Here is a 26,395-nt window from a genome sequence, read left to right on the forward strand (position 1 = left end):
GTGGGTTAGAAATTAATAAAGAAAAGAGTAATGTTATGATTTACAATACGAAAGAAAAGCAAGATAACATAGAGGGAATCAAAGTAGTAGAAAGTTTGACATACTTAGGAATAAAGTTAGACAATAGTAGGAATATATTTAAAACTCAGAAAAGGGTAATGATAGAAAGGGCACAAAAATTAGCTAATTTAACATATTCGGTTATAGGGAAAAGTTGCAATAAAGTAATGATAGGAAAAACGTTCTGTAAAAGTATTGCTTTACCATCTATTTTGTATGGAACAAGTGTTATAAATCTAACAGAAACTGAAATAGAGAAATTATAAAGAATAGAGAATGGGGTATACAGGAAGATTTTAGGTGCCACAAAAAGCACAGCTAATACTACTCTAAGAGGGGAGATAGGTGCATCTTCTATGAAAGCAAGGGTGATGGATGGGAAGCTGCAGTACTTAAATCGTACCCTGAATGGAAAGAAGGAAATACTGAAAATAATTTTATCCAGGATACTCGAGAAAAAGAAGGAAGATGGTGGAAACAACCTGCAAAGTATTTGGAAGAATTAAGTTTAGGCATAAGACAAATAAGAAGAATGAACAAGGCAGAAATAAAAACGGAAACCAGAAAGTGGGATACTGAAAAGTGGAAAGAAGAAATAGAAAGTAAAGTGAGCTTAGAAATATATAGAACATGGAAGAAAGAAATTAAAGAAGAGTTAATTTATGACAATACATTTGCTTCAGCGATATTTTTTAGAGCAAGAGCTAATACGTTAAAACTAGATATTGTAAATAGACACAATGGAGGGAATGTAAACTGTAATTTTTGTGAAAATGAGGAGGAAGATTTGATACATTTTTTGTTATTTTGCCAGGAATATAGAAAAGAAAGGAATGAAGTAATTGAGCTACAACAACCATACGACGAAGACCTAAAGAAAATAGTAGGATTATTTTCATTTAGTGAAACAAATATAGAAAAGAAAAAAAGAAGTTTTAAATCTAATGTGGAAGAAAAGACAAAACAGTACAAGAAGATAAACGTTAGAGGCGCCGTTGTAAAGGCTATGCCTCACCCCAGACCCTGAACCTGAACCTTTGTTTACAGATTTACAGAATCAACTCAAAATGTCCAAAACCCATACGGCTTTATTGACCTTGCGGCTTGCAATTGCATCATTATATCAAGAGGAAAACATAGAGTCAGAGATCTACATTTCATAACGGTAAGTTCAGTGTCAGTGCAGACTGTTGTTGAAAGGAAAGTGAAGGTTTAGTTGAAGAAAGAAGGGTGAACGTAATCTAACCTTTAATCCTATTTGCTCCTATTTATAATGACATTTCTAGAAGGAAAAGCGGTATAAATTTAGCTGTGCCTCGTCATCAGCAAACAGAAACCTCACCTAGTATACAATATTCTTACTCAGCAGGAGGAGGGATATAGTTAAATTTATCCCCATCATAGTACCTTTGTACAGCGCACAAGTATATATAAACTAGGAACATGAAGCCTGTAACTTTACTTAGGGTGCCCTTTGGGTAAAATTTTGTGTGTGCACTGTACCTTGTATATGTTGAAACCTCATGTTGTCACCCTAACCTAACTCAGAATGTCTTATCTTCACTCATATTAAGATTTAAAAAGATATACAGTATGTATGTATTCTACACAATGACAATGTTGATCTAACAACAGCAAGCAGTTAAAGTTATATAATCCTAAGTGTAAAACTTGGGTATTATTTCTCTCTGTCATAGATTAGTGCATGAGGTGCTTCAAGCAGGTGAAGGCCTACTGATGATTAAAGACAATTTTCTAGGTTAGGTTATGTTTTTTAACTCTAGTTTTCATGTATGGATATGAGTACTGGTGAAAGAGTAGATATTTGCTTTCCATTAGGTTTTTGTATTTGCAGATAGGTTAAGGGTACCTGACACTTGCACGTATTCGTGGCACGCACTGGCACGCACTGATACGCGAACTCGCGTGAACGAGTCGTGAAATTGTCGTGAACAGTGCGGGACCGATGCGTGCCATGTGTGCCCAGAACTTTGAAATGTTTAAAGTTTGTGGCACGCATTGGCACGCCAAAAATAGTCGTGAACTGGAGTGAACAGTGCGGGACGATGCGTGCCAGTGCGTACCAATGCATGCCATGCCACGCATTCCACGCACTGTTCACGCATCGTGCACGCCAGTTCGCACATCGTTCACGCCAGTTCACGACATCTTCACGCATCGCAGCCTTCCCACTGACATTGTCACGCATTGTACTCCCGCATTGTCTCGCACTGTTCACGCATTGTTCACGCCACTTCCCGCATCATTCACTCCAGTTCACGCCAGTTCCCGCATCGTTCACTCCAGTTCACGCCAGTTCCCGCATCGTTCACTCCAGTTCACGCCAGTTCCCGCATCGTTCACTCCAGTTCACGCCAGTTCCCGCATCGTTCACTCCAGTTCCCGCATCGTTCACTCCAGTTCCCACCGGTTCATGGCAGGTCCCGCATGGTTCACGCTAGTGCACGCCTACTCCGCCAGTGGAGCTCTCGTGGGATTAGGGGGTGTATAAATTGAGGTCCGAGGACACTCCTAGCCATTCCAAAGCTCGCCAGCGAAGAGACAACATGCCGAAAGGTAGACAGCCAAAGGGAAGGGGGAGGAAAAGGGAAAGTGGAACACTACTGAACGTGATAGAGGAGACCGCTGATCGAGATTCTCCTCATTCATCATTATCAAGTATCGATTTGGTCATCCCGGAGACACAGCAGGATACAAGCCAGAGCCAGGTATCCAGTGATGATGAACTGAAGAAGAAACGGGTTCGGGTGTCTAAGAAGGACATCCCTGACTACCAGTGGACAGAAGAAAGGGAGACTACGTTGGCCGACCTTGTCAAGGAGAACTCCATGCTGTTTGACAAGAAACACAAGGAGTGGATCAACAAGGTTTTGAAGAACAGCAGGTGGGAAGATATAGGAAGGCAGCTGGATCCTCCTGCCACTGGTGCCCAATGCAAAAAGCGATACGAGAACTTGAGGACGAGGGTTGGCAAGATTATGAAAAAGGAGAAAAAGAGTGGAGCTGGCCAGGCCCAAAGGAGTGGCCGTGATGACTTCCTCATGGACACTTGGTCGTTCCTCATTCAGCACATCGTCCGGGGAGAGACAGTCTCCAGTGAGCAGTTTCGTGGCTCCGAAGGAGGTGCAGAGACAGTCAGCGATGTCGACGATGATGTGAGATCGACAGGTTCTCACAGCCAAGCATCTACCAGCACCAGGAAGGACAAGGGCAAGGGCAAGGGGTCCAGCCGAACACTTGACACCACTCACAGCGACACCTGTGTGTCGGAGAAGGATTTTAGCAATATATTGAAGAATGTGAGTATTCATTGTTTTTGACATATGCAATCTGTTGCATTAAAATGCTGTACTAACTTGTTACAATGTTTGTTTTATATATATATATATATATATATATATATATATATATATATATATATATATATATATATATATATATATATATATATATTTTATTATTATTATTATTATTACTATCCAAGCTACAACCCTAGTTGGAAAAGCAAGATGCTATAAGCCCAGGGGCTCCAACAGGGAAAAATAGCCCAGTGAGGAAAGGAAAAAAGGAAATAAATATAATATTTTTTATGTTTCAGCTTATGTCGAAAGCAGATTCGATCGCCCCCACGTTCATGGGCCAGCACAAGATTGTGCACGATTTTGCGTGCCTGCTGGAAGGCTACATGCATGCCATCCCAGTACACCGATGGCACGAATTCCAGATAGAGTGCCTCAATCTTGCACACCGCTACAGGCAGGCACCTGACACAGTCATCTCGAATAATAGATTCCAGTAAAAGTTTTTCATCGTTTGGTATATTTACTAGGTAATTTTTTTTGCTGATAAAGGAATAAAAACTTAATCTTTAAGGTGCTTGTTGTTTGATTATAATGTATTTGTATTGACTAATGATGCATTATCTAATGCTTTAAGTTTAATAAAAGTAAGATCCAGTATCTTAAGATACAAGAATAGTCACCAGATCATTTGATTGTAGATTAAACAGATAAGGTTGGCTGGTGTTTTTCACTAATAAAAAATTGGAAAAAAGAGAAGTTTGAAATATAATAGACTCTTTTGGGCTCAACAATGTCGTCCTGATGGAAGGTTCCTTTAGGCAGTTTTCTAAGGGATATTTGGCTACAGTGATACTCCCAGAGAATTGAACACAGGTCTCCAGAATTCTAACTCCTAGCACAAGTATCCTTAATATAACTTTTAAGGATATCGCATAAAATCATGGGACGTATTTCTTGATACGACACATGGCAATCTTCACCCCAAATAGATTTTACGCTTTGAGGGGGAAGAGTGGCGAAATTGAAGGGGAGCCGTTATTAAAGTTACCCGGTGGATTCCCTCCCAGTACTACTACGGCGTATCATTCCTTTTAAACTAGCCATTTAAGCACGGTGCTCCCACGTTGCTCTCGGTGTTGTGACTGTTTTGAAGGAGTATTACCATGCAATCTTCAGCATCATCCTCTGTAAAGTTGAGTATTTAATCTTTCCTGTGTATAATTTTTGGCTCCCTTCTCACAGTTGAATTAACATAATTTAGGTGTGTTAAGCAGAGCACTGCCGTCCCTGGAGGCGACCATTTTAGGACCGCTGTCGTACGCCATAAATGCTTTATTTAGTTAGTAGTACGACGTTCCCGGTATTTAGCTATAAAGAAATTCTAGCTAGTTAGGCAAAATTATACTAATGAAGATAAGCTCTACACATGTAATATTCCCTCTTCCGAATAAACGTTTCTATTGTATACGATAGGCCTTTGGTGGTACTAGCGTAGCCGAGATCCCGACTCGAGTTAGGCTAGCATAACGCGTTTTAGTATACTTTAGTAACGTTATCCCCCGTTTAACCTCCAGTATCGTTTTTATTAATTTGGTTGGAGATATAGATATCTCATAGAATTACTAGCATGATCGATACTCTTCTCTTTTAGAGAAATGAGGATAAACCCTTCATTCCCCCTGAGTGCCGCCAGCCCAGGCAACAACCCTATCTTCTGTCATCTCCATCGAGTAGTGTACTCCGGCTTGACTAGGATAGTGTTTTCTGTCGATCTTTTTGGCCGGCGAGTATCCCGGCTTTGAAATACGACAGTAACTCAGGGTATTCTGTCTTGATGCCGACAATGCTACCAATGGAGGAATAGTCATTCCCCTGCCGGTTACACCATTGTCAACATAGGAAGTTCGGCTTCCCTAGTCCACAGCCGAAAGTGGGTAGTATAATTGCTGCCACCTTTCTCCCTTGTGGACTAGAAGACATGCCTTATATCCGGCAATGTCTTAGGCTAGGGAATCCTTATTCCTCTGCTGCCCAAGACGGCGCTGGTATAGGAAACTATGTTTCCTTGAGTTACAGCCAAAAGTGGGAGGCATACCTGCCGCCACCTTTCTCTGTAAAATATAAGACCCTTCCCCTTTCCCTTCTGTCACGATTCCTGTGGCCGGTATTCTACAATCACCTCGCTTGTCGGGCTGACTGGGTTACTGGCTGGGCTCCTACAAAGGCTGTTAGGTTGCCGCTTCGACCATCTCCCTAACGGAAGCAAAGCTCTGGGAAAGGTTGAGCCAGCCCTGACGGCCGCCAGTGGGAAACCTATTACATTTTTGAGTATTCTTCAGTCCTCCCTTGGACTGCCATCCACAAACCCTGTAACCGGCAGTACAGCCGGCAACAGAAATTGTGGCTGGATGGAAGCTAGAATCAATGTATTCCTCTCTTTCCATTTGAATCCTCATTCTGGAAAGAAGGCAGTAGAGACAGTAGTCCCTACACCCCTAATTATTGTACTAAACTATACAGTGAACCCTCGCTACTTCGCGGTTCGACAATCGCGGATTCACCACTTCGCGGGGTTTTTCCATAACCCATATATATATACATATCGCGGATTTTCCGGAAATTTCGAAAATACCGCAATATCTGAAGACCCCAAATACGATATTTCGTTACCTGTAATTCCATTAATACTGTAATTAGTAATATCTGCTCTTACTGATTGTTCATTGCATTACATATGACATATAATTAAGCACAGATAGAAATAAAACACGAAAAGAGAATGTGATCATACGATAATTCAGTACTGTATACAGTACGTAGTAAAATTAAATCGAACATGAAACGCAAATCAGATGCAGTCATACCATATTAGAATGGTGTGTACTGTAATGGATATGCTTCTTTTCCATGAATCTTTTGTATGTATACGTATGTAGTACTGCATCCAATAATATTCTTTGTTGCAAAAATCACATTTCGAATAAGCGTACGAGAGAGAGAGAGAGAGAGAGAGAGGCATAAAATAGCGTACGTAAAGCTGTATTATTATTATTGTTATTATTATTATTATTGTTGTTGTTGTTAATAAAATTATTATTGTTATTATTATTATCATTACAGTAGGTCCTCGGGTTACGACGGTCCCGACTTACGCGGTTTCGCCGTTACGAACGCGCCCCATAAAAATATAAAAATGATATTAAGCGTCGTTCCGTCTTACACCGTTAGCGTCGTAAGCGACGTAAACAATTGCGAACTAGTTTCTAGCGCGCGGTGGATGAATACGCTTTGCGGTGGTTGTGGGCGAGGAAGACGGCGTCGCTCAGTTCCACTCATACGCCATTTTTGGTTGTGATTGCCTGTTCTTTCTCTCACGTGTTTGATCGTTTTTTTGAACTTTTTGCCCTTCATTATGGCTCCAAAGCGCAAGGCAGATTCTTCTGATGGTAGTGCATCGAAGAAAAGGAAGGCCATCACCATGGAAGTGAAATTAGACATTATTAAGCGGTCTAAAAACGGTGAAACGCCAACGAACATTGGCCGATCGCTTGGCCTTAGCCGTTCGACCGTGGCTACTATCCTTAAAGATAAGGAGCGCATTGTTGAACACGTAAAAGGATCTGCTCCAATGAAAGCAACAGTGATAACGAAACAGCGTAGTGGTTTAATTATCGAAATGGAAAGGTTATTAGTGCTTTGGTTGGAAGATCAAAATCAACGGCGTATTCCAGTGAGCTTAATGGTTATTCAAGAGAAGGCTAAAAGGTTGTTTGAAGCGTTGAAAAAAGAAAGGGGGGGAGAAAGTGAAAGTGAAGAGTTTTCGGCTAGTAGGGGTTGGTTTATGCGATTTAAGGCTCGGGCCAATTACCATAATCTTAAAGTGCAAGGTGAAGCTGCTAGTGGGGATGAGAAAGCAGCAAGTGAATTTCCTAAAGCGTTGGCCGAGATAATTAGGGAGGGGGGTTATTCTGCTTATCAGGTGTTCAATGCGGATGAGACAGGTTTATTCTGGAAGCGCATGCCTAACCGCACGTACATAGCAAAGGAGGAGAAGTCAGCACCCGGTCATAAAGCAGGCAAGGAGAGGCTAACTTTGCTTCTTGGGGGAAATGCTGCTGGCGACTTCAAACTGAAGCCCATGCTGGTCTATCAGGCTGAAAATCCAAGGGCACTCAAGGGAATTTGGAAGAGTCAACTCCCAGTCATTTGGAAGGCAAATAAGAAGGCATGGGTGACACTTGCAGTGTTTGAAGACTGGTTTATCAACCATTTTGTACCTAGTGTGGAGCGGTATTGCGCCCAAAAGGGTATCCCCTTTAAGGTGTTGCTATTGCTGGACAATGCCCCTGGACACCCTGCCCAGCTGGGAGACTTTCACCCTAATGTGAAGGTGGTTTACCTTCCACCTAATACCACGGCCCTTTTACAGCCTATGGACCAGGGAGTGATTGCTTCATTCAAGGCCTACTACCTCCGAAGAACAATTGCTATGGCAGGCAACTGAAACGAAGGACTTGACTCTGAAGGACTTTTGGAAGTCCTACAACATCCTTGATGCTATTAAGAACATTGCTGATTCCTGGGAGGAGGTGAAGGTTACAAACATGAATGGTGTTTGGAGGAAGCTATGTCCTCAATTTGTTAATGATTTTCATGGGTTTGAGGACACAGTTGACCATGTTATCAAGAACATTGTTGCCCTGAGTAAGGAAACCGATTTGGAGATGGAGGTTGATGATGTTACGGAGCTGCTAGAATCTCATGGAGAGGAGTTATCTGCTGGGGACTTGATACAACTGGAGAAGCAGATCATAGAGGAAGAGGAAGAAGCCCCCACCCCAGACCCTAAGGCTTTCACAAGGCAGGGCTTGTCAAAAGGTTTTGCCGAGATACAACAAGCATTGGCAACTTTCGAGGCTCAAGATCCCAACATGGACAGGTTCACCAGGGTTTCCAGAGGTGTCATGGACTTACTGCAGTGTTATAAGGAGATTTTGGATGAGAAGAGGATCCTCTCTGTCCAGTCTAACCTGGAGCGGTATTTTAAGAAAGTAGAGAGAACTGCACCCTCTACATCAGCTGCCTCTACTACTCCAGATTTGCCTGCAACAGAGCCTCTACCATCAACCTCAGCTGCCTCTATTGCTACAGAGCCTCTGCCATCAACCTCAGCTGCCTCTGCTTCTCCAGCTTCTCCACCACCTCTTGTAGGCTCTTCACCTCCAGACTCGCCTGCCCCAGCTTCTCCAGCATCTTCTGTCTCACTTCCAGAGAATCCTGATTCACCTGCCCCAGTTTCTCCAGCATCTTCTGCACCTTCCTCTCCACAATAAACCAGTCTCTCCGTCCCTTGCAACATCCCTTCCAGTGTGCAAGCCAACCATAGGAATAAGGTAAGGAATTGTTCTCTTTTTTTTTTTATTGATATTTACTTTAATTCATGTGGTAAGGAATTGTTTTCTTTTTTTATTGATATTTACTTTAATTCATGTGGTAAGGAATTGTTTTCTTTTTTTTTATTGATATTTACTTTAATTCATGTGGTAAGGAATTGTTTTCTTTTTTTATTGATATTTACTTTAATTCATGTGGTAAGGAATTGTTTTCTTTTTTTTATTGATATTTACTTTAATTCATGTGGTAAGGAATTGTTTTCTTTTTTTATTGATATTTACTTTAATTCATGTGGTAAGGAATTGTTTTCTTTTTTTATTGATATTTACTTTAATTCATGTGGTAAGGAATTGTTTTCTTTTTTTTTTATTGATATTTACTTTAATTCATGTGGTAAGGAATTGTTTTCTTTTTTTATTGATATTTACTTTAATTCATGTGGTAAGGAATTGTTTTCTTTTTTTTTTTATTGATATTTACTTTAATTCATGTGGTAAGGAATTGTTTTCTTTTTTTATTGATATTTACTTTAATTCATGTGGTAAGGAATTGTTTTCTCTTTTTCTAATATTGTTTTTATGTCATTTGATACATTTTATTATAGTACAGTATACAGTAATACTTTACAGTACAGTACAGTACGTATATTTATGGTGTTCCGACTTACACGGAAATTCGGGTTACACCGCGTCTTAAGAACAGATCAGCGTCGTAACCCGAGGACCCCCTGTATTATTATTATTATTACTGTACAGTATTATTATCATTATTTATTATTATTACGGTATTGTACTTAATCTACGTGCGTTCAGTATGCGCGGGGCATCTTCTATGAGTAGGTAACCAACGCATCATAGTACTGTAAGACGGGTTGTGATTGGTTCAAGCGCTGATAGATGACGAATCAGAACTCAAGTTTTGTAATCTAGCCTCTGATTGGTGTTTTGACCGCTTCTCCAACCCGCAGCATCTCTTTCCGCGGTCACTTTGTCTCCCGCTGTATCGCTGTGTTGACGTTGTTAATTGTGAACTTTAATCTGTGCTGTGCGTGACTGTTTTAAGTTGAACTTTTTGTTGAACTTTCTGTTAAACCCTACTGTACAATGCCTCCCAAGCCTTCTGCTTCTACTAAGGCTGGTAGTGAGCCTAAACAGCACCGAAATATGATGACGATTGCTGAGAAGGTGACGCTTCTCGATACTATGTTAAAAGACAGTAGAAGTTACGCGGCCGCAGACCTCGAAGACCTGACGAAATCGGGCAGTGAAGACAGTGAAACACAGGAAGAGATCCAAGAAAATGTCGAAGAAACGGTCTTAACATTAGAACGGCTTGCCAAGCTCTGCAAGCTTGCGAATGAGGTGAAAGAAATGTCGCAAGAGTGGGACGAGGATATGGTTCGTTCTGTACAATTCTGCACCAAGATCGATGAACACATGGCTCCCTACAGGATGCTCTTGCGAAAAAAGAAGCAGCGGCAGCAACTTCCGATCACAATGCCCTGAGAAGAAATTGAAAAAGTGTCTCAGGAAGAAGTTGAAGAGGTGTCCCAGGAAAAGACACCTCCGTCTGAAGAGACGTAAAATACTATTATTGGCTGCACAGTAGAAGACATCATCAGCTTCATCATCATCATTTCTACTGTGCAGCAAATTCATCGCCATCATCATTCAAGTTTTTCTTGAACTTCTTTCGTGGTGAGTACAGTAACAATCTTTATTTTTTACTTAAACATTTTAATATTTGTGCCTGTTTTATAGTTTAGTACTGTATGCATTAAGTTAAAGGGAAGGTTTTAAAAGCCTATCATATTTTTTTTGTTTAAAATTTACATTTACGTACGTAAAACAATCTCTCTCTCTCTCTCTCTCTCTCTCTCTCTCTCTCTCTCTCTCTCTCTCTCTCTCTCTCTCTCTCTCTCTCTCTCTCTCTCTCTCTCGTAAATTGTTTTCCTGCTTTGCTACGTACAGTATGTACTGTATGATTTTATATAGATACGGTAAATAATATTTGTAATAACATATTTTCTAAAAGCTTTTACTGTAAATATCATTATTTATCACTTTCATCATGCGCGTTAAATGCCTTCTTTGTTCTGAGCGTGGTTGTTTACTGAGCGTACTTTATGACGCCGTCGTTTCAGGCGGCGTCATAAAGAAAAACATTTCATTTGGAAGTCCTTAGGAAAATTAAGTAAAACATTGGTAATAACAAAATCAACATACTGTATACATCAATATAATCGATGCAAAAACTAACCTATACATATATGTGTACAGTACACTAAATGAGTTTGTTTCTTCATTATGATCAGAGATAAACGTAAACAAAACATTGGTTGCCATTTTTTATCGTGCTTTTTAGGTGTTTAGGAAACGCATGATATAAAATCGCCTTTAATATTTGTGCCTGTTTTAGTTTAGGGTACTGTAGTACATGCATTAAGTGTTCTGTACATTAAAGGGTAGTTTGTTAACAGTACTACGTACAAGGGAAGGTTTTAAAAGTCCGAATATACATGTTAAATAAATAGGTAAATATGATGTCACTACTTCGCGGATTTTCACCTATCGCGCCCGCGTCTGGAACCTATCTACCGCGATAAACGAGGGTTCACTGTAATAATATGGTAGTCCTTCTTTCCACTCTTTCTCTCTCTCTGTCGGCTAGTGCCGCCAGGTACTAGCCTAACCCGGTAGCATACCGGCAAAACTACAGTATAAGACAATACAGTAGCCAGTATTCCTGCAGTATAAAAATACAGCAGTTAGAAAACTACAGTATACAGTATAATGATACAGTAGTATGAAATTTCCAACATACTCTGTGTTTCCTTTCACAGTCCATTGTTGAGACCGATTAGAAAATGTTGAGGTGAAGTATTCCTTCAACATTCTGATGTATCCTAGATCATTGGAACACCAATGATTACCTTTCAGTATTAATATTCTACAAGTGGTGGAGTTAGTGTTAGTATCCACTGACTCCGGCTCTACATACGTGAGTTATTCCACTCTGCATTTTCCCTAATAAGGAAATTAAAAATATTAATATTGTAAGAGGTCACAGCAATTGCCTGGAGGGGAAACACAGATGTGTCTTTCCTATTTCCTTTCTAGCTTACTATCCTAAGCTATGATGATAAAGGGATTGTGACGAAGGAAAAATCTATTTCTGGGCGAGGGACCTGTGTTGCCCAGTGAAATGCTCCTTATAGCAACATTTCATATGCAGATGATGCTACTCTCTTTACATCAATTCCATCCCCTGAATGTAGATTTGGGGTTGGTGAATCCCTTAATAGAGATTTAGCTAAAATTAGTGCATGGTGCAAATTATGGGGTATGAAGTTGAATCCTAACAAAACTCAAAGTATGATTGTAAGAAGGTCAGGGACGGTGGCTCCTCAACATCCGGATCTCAGTATTGATAATGTTTCTTTAAATTTGTATGACTTTTAAAATTTTAGGTGTGATTCTCAACAGCAAATTTACTTTGTTCCGTAACCGAAATACAAACCACGCTACAGTATTTACATTGGGTATTACTTTCGGCTTAGCTGAAATGACGAGCCATTAGATTTTAACGAGGGTTTCCTACCCCGCGCTAGTTAGCAGGGGTAGGGGGAGGGGTAGCTTGCTACCCTTCCCTCCCTCACACACCGGGGAAATGTCTCACTTCATTTTTGGCTCGGACGATGGGCAGACGTTCCTGTCTTCGTCCTCGCTTGGCAGCCATTATTTGTTTTGTCTTTACTTAATCACTTAATTTTCTTTTACTCAATATATATGTAAACATTTTTTCGTGTTTATGTATATATTTGAGTATAGAAATCAGTAAGTTTCCTTTTCAGAGTTTGTGCTTGTGTGTGTAGTGTACGATATCTCCGTGGAGCCCTCGGCAGTTAGGCCACCACGGTGTAATTTCATGGGTCGCGATCGAGTTTGACTACGGTCTTTCTCTCTCTCTCTTTTGAGGTCGTTCACCCTTTACTACGTTACCTTTACTACGTCTGAGTAGCTTCCTTCCCGTGTGGGTGGGGTTGCTACGCCGTACGTTTTGTCTCAAATAGTTTATGAATCTAATTGTATTTGTTGATTTTTCAGCTTTTGAAGAACGGTTCCTTTCGGGGTTTTCGTTCTTTATTTAGTGTTCATTCATTTTTAAATTACATAATTACATAGTTACATAATTATAATTGTTATAATTCTGTGTTGGTTACAGCTCTCCTTCCGTGAGTGTAAGTGGTTGTAAGGGCACGTGCCTGTTGTGTAATTCTTGTGTTCTTTTCCCTCGGGATTCCTCTTCGGAGTCTTCCCGGGGGAATGAATGTTAACTAATGATTTTTGTTTTTATTTTTCACAGTTACCGATCTAGTTCGTTCTGTAATGTGACAACGGAGTGAGCTGTCTTGTTGAGGCCTGGGGATTCGGCTGTTGATGCCTCCCCTATAGATCTTGGTCAGGGGCGTGTCTCCTTCTCATGGAAGTACTCCCGTGACTATTGACAGCTCTCCAGTTCATTTTAGAACACTCAGGAGGCTCGCCTCCTTGGGTGGGTAACTTTCCTTCCGAGGGAAGTTTTCCTGTCCAGGCTTGAGTTTTTTCCCCTTTTGGGGGGTTCTCCTCTTGCCTTTATTTCGTGCGACTATGCTCTTGGTGCTGAGCGGTCGCACCTGCAGTTACGCTCAAGGGGCTGGGGAACTGCAGGAGCCCCTCTTTGGAGGATTGCTCTTTTTAGGTCACTGGCTGACCCGTCTCTTCTACGAAGTATTTCTCTTTCGTTCGCGAGGGAGTACACTCATAGAGACTCCTCTTCGGAGGACTCTTCTGCTGTTGTTGCTGTTGGCCGCCTTCGCCGTAAGGCTCACCGTCCGCTACGTCGTACGGGCCTCCCGTCTCCCTATAAGGGTGCTAAGAGGCGCCTTTTTGAATCTTCTCCGTATGCAGCCTGCAGCTCCTACCTCCTTAGATCTCTCCGGGTATTGATCTCCAACGCCTTCCTGACCTTCCGCCCCTGGTGCAGATGGACAGCAGTCTGACCTCGTCATCCGACGGGCAACGGTCCCTTCGGGGCAAAGGGTTGCCTCCCACGGTGGGTGCTTCCCTTGCGTGTCAGGGTTCCCCTGTGCGCCCTTCTGCAGTGTTAGCGCACAGGCGCTCTCCTGCTTGTCAGCGTTCTCCTGATCGCTAGCGCTCTCCTGCTCGTCAGCGTTCTGATCGCTAGCGCTCTCCTGTTCGCCAGCGCTCTCCTGTTCGCCAGCGCTCTCCTGTTCGTCAGCGCTCTCCTGATGATCATCGCCCCACTGCTCGCCAGCGCTCTCCTGAGGACTCCGAACATCCTGCTGTTCCTGTTGTGCGCCCTGAGCGCCATCGGTCTCCTGAGCGCTCTAGATCTCCTGCCCGTCAGAACGCACCTGCACTTCCAGTTCCTGATACGTGCCCTGTGCGCCCACGTTCGCCTGCGCGACCTAGAACTTCAGTTCAGGTCTTGGACAAGGACTCTTCTTCTCCTCGCCCTCCCGATCCGGCTCGTCAGCCTGCTCCAGCGCAGCAACGCTCGCGGTCGCCTACGCGTGCTTCTAAGCTACTGTACGCACAGGATTCTACGCGTCGCCCTTCTGCTCGCCAGCTACCACAGACGCGTCAACGTTCCCCTGCTCGTCAGCGATCTCCTGCGCGTCAACGATCGCCATCGATCTTCCACGCGTTACAGGTCCCCTGGACACCATCAGTAGCGATCTAGCGCTCGCTTGCTGTGGACCACGATCTCCGGTAGCTGAGTCTTGCCGTAGATCTTCCTCCTGCTCGCCAGCGCTCACCTTTACTTCTGTTTGTTCCGTAACCGAAATACAAACCACGCTAATTTCATTGGGTTTACTTTTTAGCGTAGCTGAAATGGCGAGCCATTAGAATTTAACGAGGGTGTATTACCCCCGCGCTAGTTAGCGGGGGGGTAGGGGAGTGGTAGCTAGCTACCCCTCCCCCCCTCACACACCGGTGAAGCTCACTTTCACTTTTGGCTCGGACTGGGACAGACGTCTCTGTCTTTGTCCTCGCTTGGCAGCCATTGTTTGTTTTGTCTTTACCTAATCACTTTTCTTTTACTCAATATATATATGTAAACATTTTTTCATGTTTGTATATATATTTGAGTATAGAAATCAGTAAGTTTCCTTTTCAGAGTTGTGTGTGTAGTGTACGATATCTTTGTGGAGCCCTCGGCAGTTCAGGCCACCACGGTGTAATTTTTTGGGTTGCGATCGAGTTTGACTTCGGTCTTTCTCTCTCTCTCTCTTGAGGTCGTTCACCCTTTTACTACGTTACTACGCCTTTTGTAGCTTCCTTCCCGTGTGGGGGGGTTGCTATGCCGTACGTTTTGTCTCGATTAGTTTATGAATCTAATTGTATTTGTTAATTTTTCAGCTTTGTAGAACGATTCCTTTCGGGGTTTTCGTTCTTTCTTTAGTGTTTATTCATTTTAAATTACATAATTACATAGTTACATAATTATAATTGTTATAATTCTGTTTTGGTTACAGCTCTCCTTCCGTGAGTGTAAGTGGTTGTGAGGGCACGTGCCTGTTGTGTAATTCTTGTTTTCCTTTCCCCCGGGATTCCTCTTCGGAGCCTTCCCGGGGGAATGAATGTGTACTAATGATTTTTGTTTTATTTTTTTACAGTTACCGATCTAGTTCGTTTCTGTAATATGGCAACGGTGTGAGCTGTCTTGTTGAGGCCTGGGGATTCGGCTGTTGCTGCCTCCCCTTTGGATTTTCGTCAGGGGCGTGTCTCCTTCTACTGGAAGTACTCCCGTGACGATTGACAGCTCTCCAGTTCATTTTAGAACTCTCAGGAGGCTCGCCTCCTTGGGTGGATAACTTTCCTTCCGAGGGAAGTTTTTCCTGTCCAGGCTTGAGTTTTTCCCCTTTTGGGGGGTTCTTCTCTTGCCTTTTTTTCGTGCGACTATGCTCTTGGTGCTGAGCGGTCGCACTGCTCAAGGGGCTGGGTAACTGCAGGAGCCCCTCTTCGGAGGATTGCTCCTTTTAGGTCCCTGGCTGACCAGTCTCTTCTACGAAGTGTTTCTCTTTCGTTTGCGAGAGAGTACACTTATAGAGACTCCTCTTCGGAGGATTCTTCTGCTGCTGTTGCTGTTGGCCTCCTTCGCCGTAAGGCTCACCGTCCGCCTCGTCGTAAGGGCCTCCCATCTCCCTATAAGGGTGCTAAGAGGCGCCTTTTTGAATCTCCGTATGCAGCCTACAACTCCTTCTTCTTGATCTTCCGCCCCTGGTGCAGATGGACAGCAGTCTGACCTCGTCTTCCGACGGGCAACGGTCTTCCCGACGGACAACGGTCTTCCCGACGGACATCAGTCTCCCGGCGGACAGACAACGGTCTTCCGACGGACATCAGTCTCCCGACGGACAACGATTCCTTCGGGGCAAAGGGTTGCCTCCCACGGGGGTTCTTCCCTTGCGTGTCAGGGTTCCCCTGCGCGCCCTTCTGCTGTGTTCTCTCCTGCTCAGTGTTAGCGCACAGGCGCTCTTCTGCTCCTGCTCAGTGTTAGCGCACAGGCGCTCTCCTGCTCATCAGATTACTAGCGCTCTCCTGTTCGCCAGCGCTCTCCTGTTAGTCAGCGCTCTCATGATGATCATCTCTGCTGTTTCTGTTGGTTCCTGTTACGCACCCACGTTCGCCCTCTATATCTAGAACTTCGGTTCAGGTCTGGGTCAAGGACTCTTCTACGAGCAGGCTTCCACGCGTTGCCTTCTGCACGCCAGCGACCTTAGACGCGTCAACGTTCACCTGCTCGTCAGCGATCTCTTACGTGTCAACGATCGCCATCGATCTGCCACGCGTGTTAGTTTCCCTGAACACCATCAGTAGCGATCTAGCGCTCGCCTGCTGTGGACCACGATCTCCGGTAGCTGAGTCTTGCCGTAGATCTTTCTCCTGCTCGCCAGCGCTCACCTTTACTTCTGTCCTTCTGTGCGCCAGCTTTCTTCAATCGCCAGCGCACATCTGCGCGCCCTTCTTTGCCACGCACCAATGGGCGCCAACGGTTTTCTGACCGTCTAGGATTGCCTGATTAACAGCTTGCTTCAGCGCTCACCTTCCTGATGCACCTGCGCGCCTTCTGTTAGCGCGATGCGCGCTAACCATCACTAGTCTCTCTCGCGTTGGCAATCGCCTACGCGCCCGCGCGATTCTTCACCTGCGCGCTAGCGTTTTGTTAACGCACCACCGCTCGCCAATGCGCCGTCGCGCCATCGCTTGCCAACACGCCTTTCACTCTCCTATGGGCTATCGCTCGCCAGAACGCGCCATCGCTCGTCAACGCGCCATGGCCCGCCTACGCGTCATCGGTCTCCCGACTGCCTGCGCTCACCCGCGCACCCACGTACCTGCGCGGCCACACGCCCACGTGCCCGCGCACATGCTCTCCAATGTTCGCCCGCGCACGAACCAACGGTATTCCGTCGCGCGGACGGACGGTGTTCCGTCGCGCGGACGGACGGTGTTCCGTCGCGCGGACGGACGGTGTTCCGTCGCGCGGACGGACGGTGTTCCGTCGCGCGGACGGACGGTGTTCCGTCGCGCGGACGGACGGTGTTCCGTCGCGCCGACGGACGGTGTTCCGTCGCGCCGACGGACGGTGTTCCGTCGCGCCGACGGACGGTGTTCCGTCGCGCCGACGGACGGTGTTCCGTCGCGCCGACGGACGGTGTTCCGTCGCGCCGACGGACGGTGTTCCGTCGCGCCGACGGACGGTGTTCCGTCGCGCCGACGGACGGTGTTCCGTCGCGCCGACGGACGGTGTTCCGTCGCGCCGACGGACGGTGTTCCGTCGCGCCGACCGACGGTGTTCCGTCGCGCCGACCGACGGTGTTCCGTCGCGCCGACCGACGGTGTTCCGTCGCGCGGACGGACGGTGTTCCGTCGCGCGGACGGACGGTGTTCCGTCGCGCGGACGGACGGTGTTCCGTCGCGCGGACCGACGGTGTTCCGTCGCGCGGACCGACGGTGTTCCGTCGCGCGGACCGACGGTGTTCCGTCGCGCGGACCGACGGTGTTCCGTCGCGCGGACCGACGGTGTTCCGTCGCACGAACGTCGGCTTAATTCTTGCAGTATCCATTGCTCGCCTATGGGTTATCGCTCACCGACCACCAGCTCTCGCCCTTCCTACCACGCTCGCCCTCCTTTTGCTCTCCTTTGCTCACCTTCGTTTGCGTTCCTGCGTGCCCGCGCATGGGTGCTTCCACGTTCGCCCACGCACAAATCATTAATTTACCATCGCGCGAGCGCCAGGGCGATTACGACCACGATTCCCATTGGGGTTTCGCAGCATGGCCAGCCTGGCGAGTCTTCTGGAGCGTATTTCCAGAACACGGCCTCACCCCGTAAACGCAGAGCATGGCACATGCAAGAATAAGAAGAATCTTCAGGGAGGTCTGAGCAACATTCTTCTTTCCAGAACCTGGGTTAGCCCTTCCCCGTCATTCCCTGGAAGGATTTTTGGCGGGGGGCTTTCCGTTCGAGATTTCTCCATCGGCCAAGGGGTGACTGTTTACCCCTTCCTCTTCTCCATCTCGTGAAAGGGGCTTACCAGGTCCTTTCCCTCCTCGGTTACGACCCGAGGTTTTGTTCAAGGAAGCTACAGGAAGGTCATGGGTACTTTCCTCCTCTCGGGCTCAAGCACCTTGGCTTTTCGTCGTCAAGTATCGAACTTGCGGGCAAGCTCGATGTTGGACCTTCTGGACGCAATGACTGAGGGCTTCCTTTCGGATGTCTCATCCGTGGATGTCGACAACCTCAGACACCCTTCCATCCTTGAGAAGAGTTTGTTTGTGCCCAAGGACAGACACGTAGACAGCGGCTGTGTTGAGGAAGTCGACTTCCGTTTTCACTCCTCCAAGGCGCTTTCTTCCAGACCCTGCAGGGCTCTAGCGCCTCTTTCTTTCAGCCACGTCGGCCTAAGTTATCGGACCGGCTACGACAACTGAGACAAGGTGTCCAATTGCAGTTCCCTCCTGTCAGGAACAGATGGCACGGGAGGCTTTCCCGGGGGGGGGGGGGGGGGGGGGGGGCATAGTCCTAGAGGTAGCGGCAGAGTTCACGAACTCTAGGATTGGCACACCCCCCTTGCAGGTTTCACGCTGGGAGGATGCCTAAGGTTACTCATCCGGATGACAGCTTCCCGATGCCCATTCCTGCACGATCTCTGTGGTCAGCCAAGGATATCGCGCCTGCCGTCTCTGTCAGCGAATTCAGTGTCTCTGAACCTCTATGCCATAGGGTCGGCAAGAGTTTGCCTGTTTGGCCAGAATGATCTATGCCTTAGGAGAAGGTCCTCCATAGGATCGTCGACGGCTTCACCCCCGGCTTCTTCAGTCGATCCTTTCTTGTAAGGAAGTATCTGAGACGGGAGTTCCGTAGTCGACCTCTCAGCCCTGATCAAGTTTGTCGAACAAACTTCGTCCAGCGTGGAACAGCAGAATCGATCAGACTGGTAACGAGGCGACAGGACTCCTTAGGCCCTGGATCGGAAGGACGGGTACTTTCAGTTTCCATTCCATCCATCTTCTTCCAGGAAGCTCGTGGAATTCAGCCTAGACTACAGGTATTCCTGCTTAAGATGCAGTGTGGCGATCCCGCCTTGGCATCGCAGGTTTTTTTCCCCAGAGAACTCTCCCTGCTTTCCTCATGGCCGCTCAGGTGCAGGCTTCCGCCTCTTCGCCTTTTGGAGGTCTGGTCAACTCCGGTAGGCTCGGGTTCAACCTTCTTCAGCGCCGGTACAAGCTTCCGGATGCTTACCATGAGTGGGGGTTCATGGTATTTTGCTAGGAGCCTTCTCTTCTTCTGTCTCAACATCTGGAGTACCTAGCCATCACGTTGGAAACCCCGCTTCTCGTCCGTCCAGCGAGGTTAAGCAACGTCGGTTCTGGTCGGTACTTGGATGGGTGACCGCCTGGGGACGCCAGATTCTGTTGCCTCCTCCTCCGAGCCTTCCCTTCAGTTGACTGTGGCAAGGCTGAGGAGAGTCGCAGTACCTGTTCTCAGTCAAGCAGAGCTTTCAGCCCTACCTTGGAACGTTTCCTAGTTCTCTTTTCCTCATTGACCCGTCTATAGTTCCGAACGGTCGCCTCAGGATAAGTTCCATGTGGGGTGGCCCAAGTTCCGGTGGTTTCAAAGCAACGATTAACCGGACTTTCTGGCCCCTATGGGACCAGCGGAACGATTAGACCTGCAATGGGTGTTGACCTATGGAACCTCTTGATGGGAGTGGATATTCTCGTCCTTTCCCCACACTTTTGATGCTGTTCTCGGACTCGTCAAAGAAAAGGGGGGGGCATGTTCCGGTTCAGGCCTATGGTCAGGACCTGAAGGATACCTCTCCATCATTCAGGCAGGCTTAGGGGCCGTAGTCTGGCCCCTCTACAGATTCTACAGCTCCTGCCGAGTCGCTCCGTGCGCGTCGACTTCATGGTTCTGGCGTGTTCTAACCAGCAGGGGACGCATTTTCACACCTTCGCATCTTGCAGTAGTGATACCGAGATGATTTGAGATACTCTCAATACCACCATCGGCTCTCTCATTCCGGGCAGAGGAATGTTCTCTCCGACTATCCGAGCAGAGCCTCGTAGAGAGAGTGTACCTGGGGGTCTTTGGCCTTGAGTAACCAGCAAGTCCTGGTCTGGGGGACCTGATCGCGACAGCTTGGAACCTCAAGCTTCCGCTGTTCTTCCCCCCAGTCTCAGACCCCGAGACTCTGGCAAGATGCATTCCGGTGATGGTGGGACAACATCGACGCCTGCGTCTTCCCTCCTTTGTTGTCTGTTGAGAATGGGTCTCAACAAGACCAGGTTGTCTGTCAACCTTTCAATGGCCCTGAGAGCTCCACTGGGACTATGCGCAGAACAGTTTCCGGACCCTCTGCTTCCCCTGACGGAACTCCCGGGAGAGCTTCTCCCACGGCACAGGCTACTCAAACAACCACACTGCAACATCTTTCACGAGCCTGGGCGTCGCTTCGGCTTCATGCCTGGAGACACTACGCCTCTTCCTCAAGAAGAGACAACCCGCTACAGTCGCGTCATCTGCGATAGTCATCCGCAGGGGTCTTCCAGGCGAAGTGGAGAGTCTTCGGTGGTTGGTGTCGTGGGAGATATACCTCTTCCCTTGAGCCCTCTTCTCCAGCAATAACGATCTTATTTCCTTTCGGCGGGAGGAAACTCCTTTCCGCTCTCGGCAATGAAGCCTGTCGCTCAGCCTTTCCCTGACCTTCAGGCTTAAAGGAATAACTTTTTCCTTCCCGCTGGACCTTTCCTCGCTCATGCGAAGCTGCGAACGTCCCTGCCCTAGTCGGAGTGAGACCTCCAACTTGGAGCATGGCTCGGACTTTTTAGTCCCTTAAGAGATCTTCTCAAGACCCTTTACGTCAGGCCTCTGATCGTATTCCGTCTTGGGGCTCCTGCTCACTCTGGCCGCGGCCAGTGTGTAAGCAATCTTCTTGGTCTCGTACGACTCCGCCCTTTCTAAGGAATGGGGGAAGGCAACATTCAGGTTCGCTCCTGAGTTGTTGGCTAGACTCAGAATCTTGGGGTCCCGGCCCTTCGGTCCAATTCCTTCAAAATTTCGAGTCACCATTCTGTATCTGATGTCCCAAAACCTTCTCCTTCTTGCCAGTAAAGGAATCGAGAGGTTAGCTTTGGGAACAGCTGCAGTTTGTCCTAAGTTGCAGCCGGTTTGGGAGCACAAGAAGGACACGGGGGAGAGTCACCAGTATACCTCTTCAGCTCGGACTCAAGGACATTCATCTCGACCTGACTCCAGACCCTCCCCCGTCACGTCGCCCAACAGGACGATGTCGGATACATCGCAACGTCCCTCGCCTTCGAGTAATACAGTACTACTCTGTGACGCAGGTGCTACAAGCTGGAGTCTGGAAGCGTCTAATGACCTTCGCAGCCCGCTTCCTGCAGGGCGTGACCCACAGGAATTTCGATACGTTTTCTATCGCTCTGTGGTGGCTACACAACAGCTGGTCTAACCTCAGGCTCCTTTTTGGACAGGTAGCAGAAGGTTGAGGGCATTGTTATCAGGTTTTAGTCTGCATGAACGAAAGAAGTATGTCTGGCCCTTACTTCTTTCTTCATCATCCACTCTACTGGGAAGCAGCATCCTGGTCTCTGCATAGCTGACCTCGAACCTCTGCAGGTAAACCATGCTTCCTTGTGTTCCGAGTATTGAGTCAATACTGTCGCGTCCCCCATACCCTGACAAGGTGGTATTGGGAACGTCCTAACCCAGAGTTCCTTCTGGAACTCCAGGTCAACTGCCTAGGACGGGTCACACTTCTTCCTTCACACACAAGCTTATGTAGGCCACACGGTTCCTTGCGGAGCAAGGAACTTGTGAGGTGCAGGGACTCCTTTTCTCGAGTGCGACTCACTCGGATTCTGAGTCCCCGGGTAAAGCCAAAGCTGGGGACTTTCCACCCTACCTAAGGGGTAAGTCACCCAATGTAAATAGCGTGGTTTGTATTTCGGTTATGGAACAAATGACAAATTCGAAGATAATTTGTATTTTTCCTAACCATACAAACCTTAGCTATTTACACATATTTGCCCGCCAGCCCTGTCCCCCAAGACAAGTCCTACCTCTAAGTGAAAGTGAGCTTCACCTGTGTGTGAGGGGGGGAGGGGTAGCTAGCTACCACTCTCCTACCCCCCCGCTAACTAGCGCGGGGGTAATACACCCTCGTTAAATTCTAATGGCTCGCCATTTCAGCTACACTAAAAGGTAAACCCAATGTAAATAGCTAAGGTTTGTATGGTTAGGAAAAATACAAATTATCTTCAAATTTGTCATTTTTAAAAGTAATTTTCATCATTCCCACCTATACAAACCCAAGTCTTCTAAAACTCAACTTCTCACCTCTTACTACTAATCTTAAGGTCAAAAGTGAAGAGTCTTAAACAAGAGGTTTGATGGGACTATTCATTCACACCATCTGTCATGAACTACCTTGTTAACCCTTTTACTGGTACGTTTCACAAAAGCCATCCCTTTACCCCCATGGACGTACCAGTACGTCCTTGCAAAAAAATGCTTTAAGAATTTTTTTTCATATTTTTTATAATTCATTTAGAAAATTCAGGAATTTTCCAAGAGAATGAGACAAACCTGACCTCTCTATGACAAAAATTAAGGCTGTTAGAGCAATTTAAAAAAAATATACTGAAAAATGTGCTGGGAAAAAAATAACCCCCTGGGGGTTAAGGGTTGGAAATTTCCAAATAGCCTGGGGGTAAAAGGGTTAATTAATTCAATGTTTCTTCCCGCTTTAGGAAAAGACATTTCTTATTTTAAAGGACAAGTTTTTATATCTAGGAAAAATACAAATTACTTTTGAGATTTATTGTCCACTTATTTTGACAAACCTTGGATGGTGTTTACTTTGGAGTAATCAACTGTGTCTATGCAAAAGTAGAAAAAAAAATGTTTTTTGTTTATTGAATATAGAAAGTTATCTAAGTATCAAGGGTATGTATTTCACAAGGTTTCTATAAGTGATTTACTATTGAAGACTAATTAAGCCACATCAATATTTCCTGGGTATTGGTTGACTAAAAGTTTTTGCTGTAATGTGATTATTTTCTCATACATTTTTGTAATGATGTTGACTTTTTCTGACATTTTTTGCAGGAATTTTGTGCTGGAATTTTGCAGACGTTGACAGAGTATCCCTTGGATCAAGAAATTAGGCACTGATGTTTCACGTTATCAACTTTTGAAGTTTGTGTTACTAATGATTAGCATGAATGTTAGTGTTCTGTAGTAGAAGGTGGTAAGTGAATGTGTCTCTTGTTCTACTGACATTGTCGCTGCCCTTATAGTACTTTGAAGGGTTGTGGCAGCATAGTGGATAATGTCTCCGACTCGTGATTCATATGTTGGAAGGTTGAGCCCTGGTTGCAGCTCGAAAAAGATTTCATTGGTGTGCACAACTTTACCTTCACTGTAAGCAAGGGATGAAAGTTTTGGGGTAGCCTATACTGTAAGTCAACCTACAGAGTCATCAGTAGCCCTTGCTAGACCCTTCCTGATTCTAGCTTGGTTAGAGAAGGACCTTGGGTGCTAATCATATGTATATATGGTTGCTCTTTAGGATATTGTTCTGTATTTTGCCTTTTGCAACCTTTTAAGAGTTAGTATATTTGAGAGTTACCACATATTTTACATGCTTTTTATAGTACTGTACTCATATAATGGGAATATTGTGTCAGTAAGGGAGGTTTGTTTTAGGTAATTATTACTCTATTTGTATTGCATAACAAAAATACCTATAATTTTCAATATTATTGTTGAAGAGGATGTATTTTGTTTTTGTGTAGTAACTAAAAATGAATGATTACAATGTACAAGTGTAAAAACTGTAATGAAACATGCACTACCAAGAGTGCCTTAAACTCTCATATGTTGTCTCATTCAGGCAAAAAACCATATGCTTGTACATCTTGTGACAAAACATTCAGCCGGAGTAACTATTTACCAATCCACATGAGTGTTCATAGCGGAGAAAGACCCTACAAATGTTCTTTTTGTGGCAAAACATTCAGTCAATCAGCAACCCTTAGAAAACATAGAAAATTACATGAGAAAATGAAATGCTCAGTTTGTTGTAAAACATTTTCCAAAAAAGGCCTGTTTGTAAACCACATTTGTAAGCATTCTGGCAATAAAGCCTCTTTTTGCAGGTTATGTGGTGAAGGTTATAGTGACATAGGTAATGGGTGTATTCATGAGAAAATTCATGCAGATCAACATCCCTTTCATTGTTTAAAATTTGATAAAGGTTTTAGTCATAAGGTTGATCATGAAAGGCATTATGGTACAGTTCCAGCCTATATTTGCGTGTTGTGCAATAAAGGGTATAAAAGGCTGAAGATTTTACGTAATCATGCTGAGAAGGTTCATTCCAATCAGATACTATTTGGATGTGGTTTTTGTCAAAGAAAATTTCATAATACTCTTACTTTTACAAACCACATGAAATCCTACTTTGTCCATGGTCATTGTGCAGATAATCATGGTATAGTAAATTCTGATAATGGTGAGGGTAAGGATGTCAATGAGGTTATTTTTCCAAAAGCTAATGTGTTTAGAGTTGAGAATGATCTTATTATAATTGTTATCAGTGAACATGATGTTTTGAGTGAAGGCAAGATGTGTCATAAAAAGAAGAATGTAAAAGATAGATTTAGACTTTTAACTTCGAAAACCATTTCATCAAATGTGAAAAACTTGGTCAGTTATGATAAGGAAATCCCTGGATTTTTATCTGAAGATTCTAGGGAAGTCACAGTAGATGATTTAATTGATACCAGTAATATGCCAAACCTTGAGAAGAAAATGTCAAGACCAATTAGAAAAACTATACGAAAAACGATAAGTGAAATATATAATGGGACAAGAAAAGGTGAACTGGGATGTAGAGTTTTTGATGCTAAGTCAACTAGAAAGAAACCTGGTAAACGAACAAGAAAATATTGTCAATTTTGTAATAAATTCTTTATAAGTGCAAAAAATTATGAAATGCATATTAAAAAGCATAAAAACTTTATTCATTGTAAGAGTAACAAGCTAAAAAGTAATTGTGTCAATCATAAATTGTATCCTAGTCAGAGGTCACTTGTTCATTTAGGTCCTGATGAGGCTTTTACTGACGAGAAATCACATCACCGCTTAGATAAGTATTCTGAAAAGGGGCAGTATACATACAGGTTTTGTGAAGCGGAATGTGATCTTGGAAATCCAGGTACCAACATTTCTTATAAAATTGAGAAGGAACATCTAAAGCATAATGTATGCCATGAATTATCTTTTGCTAAATCAGACAACTCCCTGATGCATATGATGGAATTTCGCAAGCAAAATTACTGTCGCACTTGTCATGTTTGTTGTAAATCATTTTCCACTGAAGAAAGTTTCTCCAGTCATAAAATGGAGCATGAAAAGGAGCAACTTTATGCTTGTTCTATATGTGGTAAAATTTTGAAAGAATTGCAAGGGGTGAGCAGGCAGTTGAATTCAACAGAGCAGCCATCTCATTGTAATGATTGTTTAATGGAATTTAGTAATGTAAAATCTGACAATTGCAATCTTGAATTTCATGAAAATAAGGCAAAAGGCTGTTTGAAAAAGGAAGTTTCATTTCCCAAAATATCATTAGTCAGCGGTATTGACCGGGGCCATTTGGCTAACTGTGTCGAGATAATTGTAGAAACTAAAGAACAGGATTCTCCTAATCCTACAAGTGAACTAAAAGATTTTAGTGATAGAAGTAAAGGTTTGCAAAGAATAGAAAATGGTTTAAAAGATGTCAATATTGGTGATTTTCTGCCCTCATTAGAGTCATGTATTGAAATAGAAGTTACAGAATTAACTTGATTTGATACTTATCACAATGGTTTGGATTATTTTGATATTCTGTATATTTTTACAGATAATGCTACATTATTTGATCTTGTTTTTTACCTTTATAAATTGCAAAGTGTCTTATTTTTACTGTAGTGAGAGGTTTCTATTTATAGAACATAAATTATGATACTGTA

At 44.7% G+C, this 26,395-nt stretch overlaps 1 protein-coding gene across 3 annotated transcripts; it reads left to right on the forward strand.

Annotated features, from left to right (window-relative positions):
* The first annotated feature begins 1,102 nt into the window (after window positions 1-1,102).
* On the forward strand, window positions 1,103-26,395 carry LOC137653623 (zinc finger protein 845-like). 3 transcript variants are annotated; one of them, XM_068387182.1, is made up of 3 exons: window positions 1,103-1,225; window positions 3,680-3,910; window positions 23,487-26,395. In XM_068387182.1, exon 3 carries the CDS (start codon window positions 24,189-24,191, stop codon window positions 26,229-26,231), a length of 2,043 nt encoding a protein of 680 aa, XP_068243283.1. In that variant the 5' UTR covers window positions 1,103-1,225; window positions 3,680-3,910; window positions 23,487-24,188; the 3' UTR covers window positions 26,232-26,395. The 3 variants fall into 3 exon arrangements, with proteins under 3 accessions (XP_068243283.1, XP_068243284.1, XP_068243285.1); XM_068387184.1 differs by lacking the exon at window positions 1,103-1,225 and adding an exon at window positions 2,924-3,380; XM_068387183.1 differs by lacking the exon at window positions 3,680-3,910.

This window comes from Palaemon carinicauda, chromosome 14 (assembly GCF_036898095.1).
Source record: "Palaemon carinicauda isolate YSFRI2023 chromosome 14, ASM3689809v2, whole genome shotgun sequence".
Lineage (NCBI taxonomy): Eukaryota > Metazoa > Arthropoda > Malacostraca > Decapoda > Palaemonidae > Palaemon > Palaemon carinicauda.

Excerpts from the sequence above, each read along its gene's own strand:
- LOC137653623 (XM_068387182.1), top strand. The coding sequence starts at position 24,189 with ATGATTACAATGTACAAGTGTAAAAACTGTAATGAAACATGCACTACC.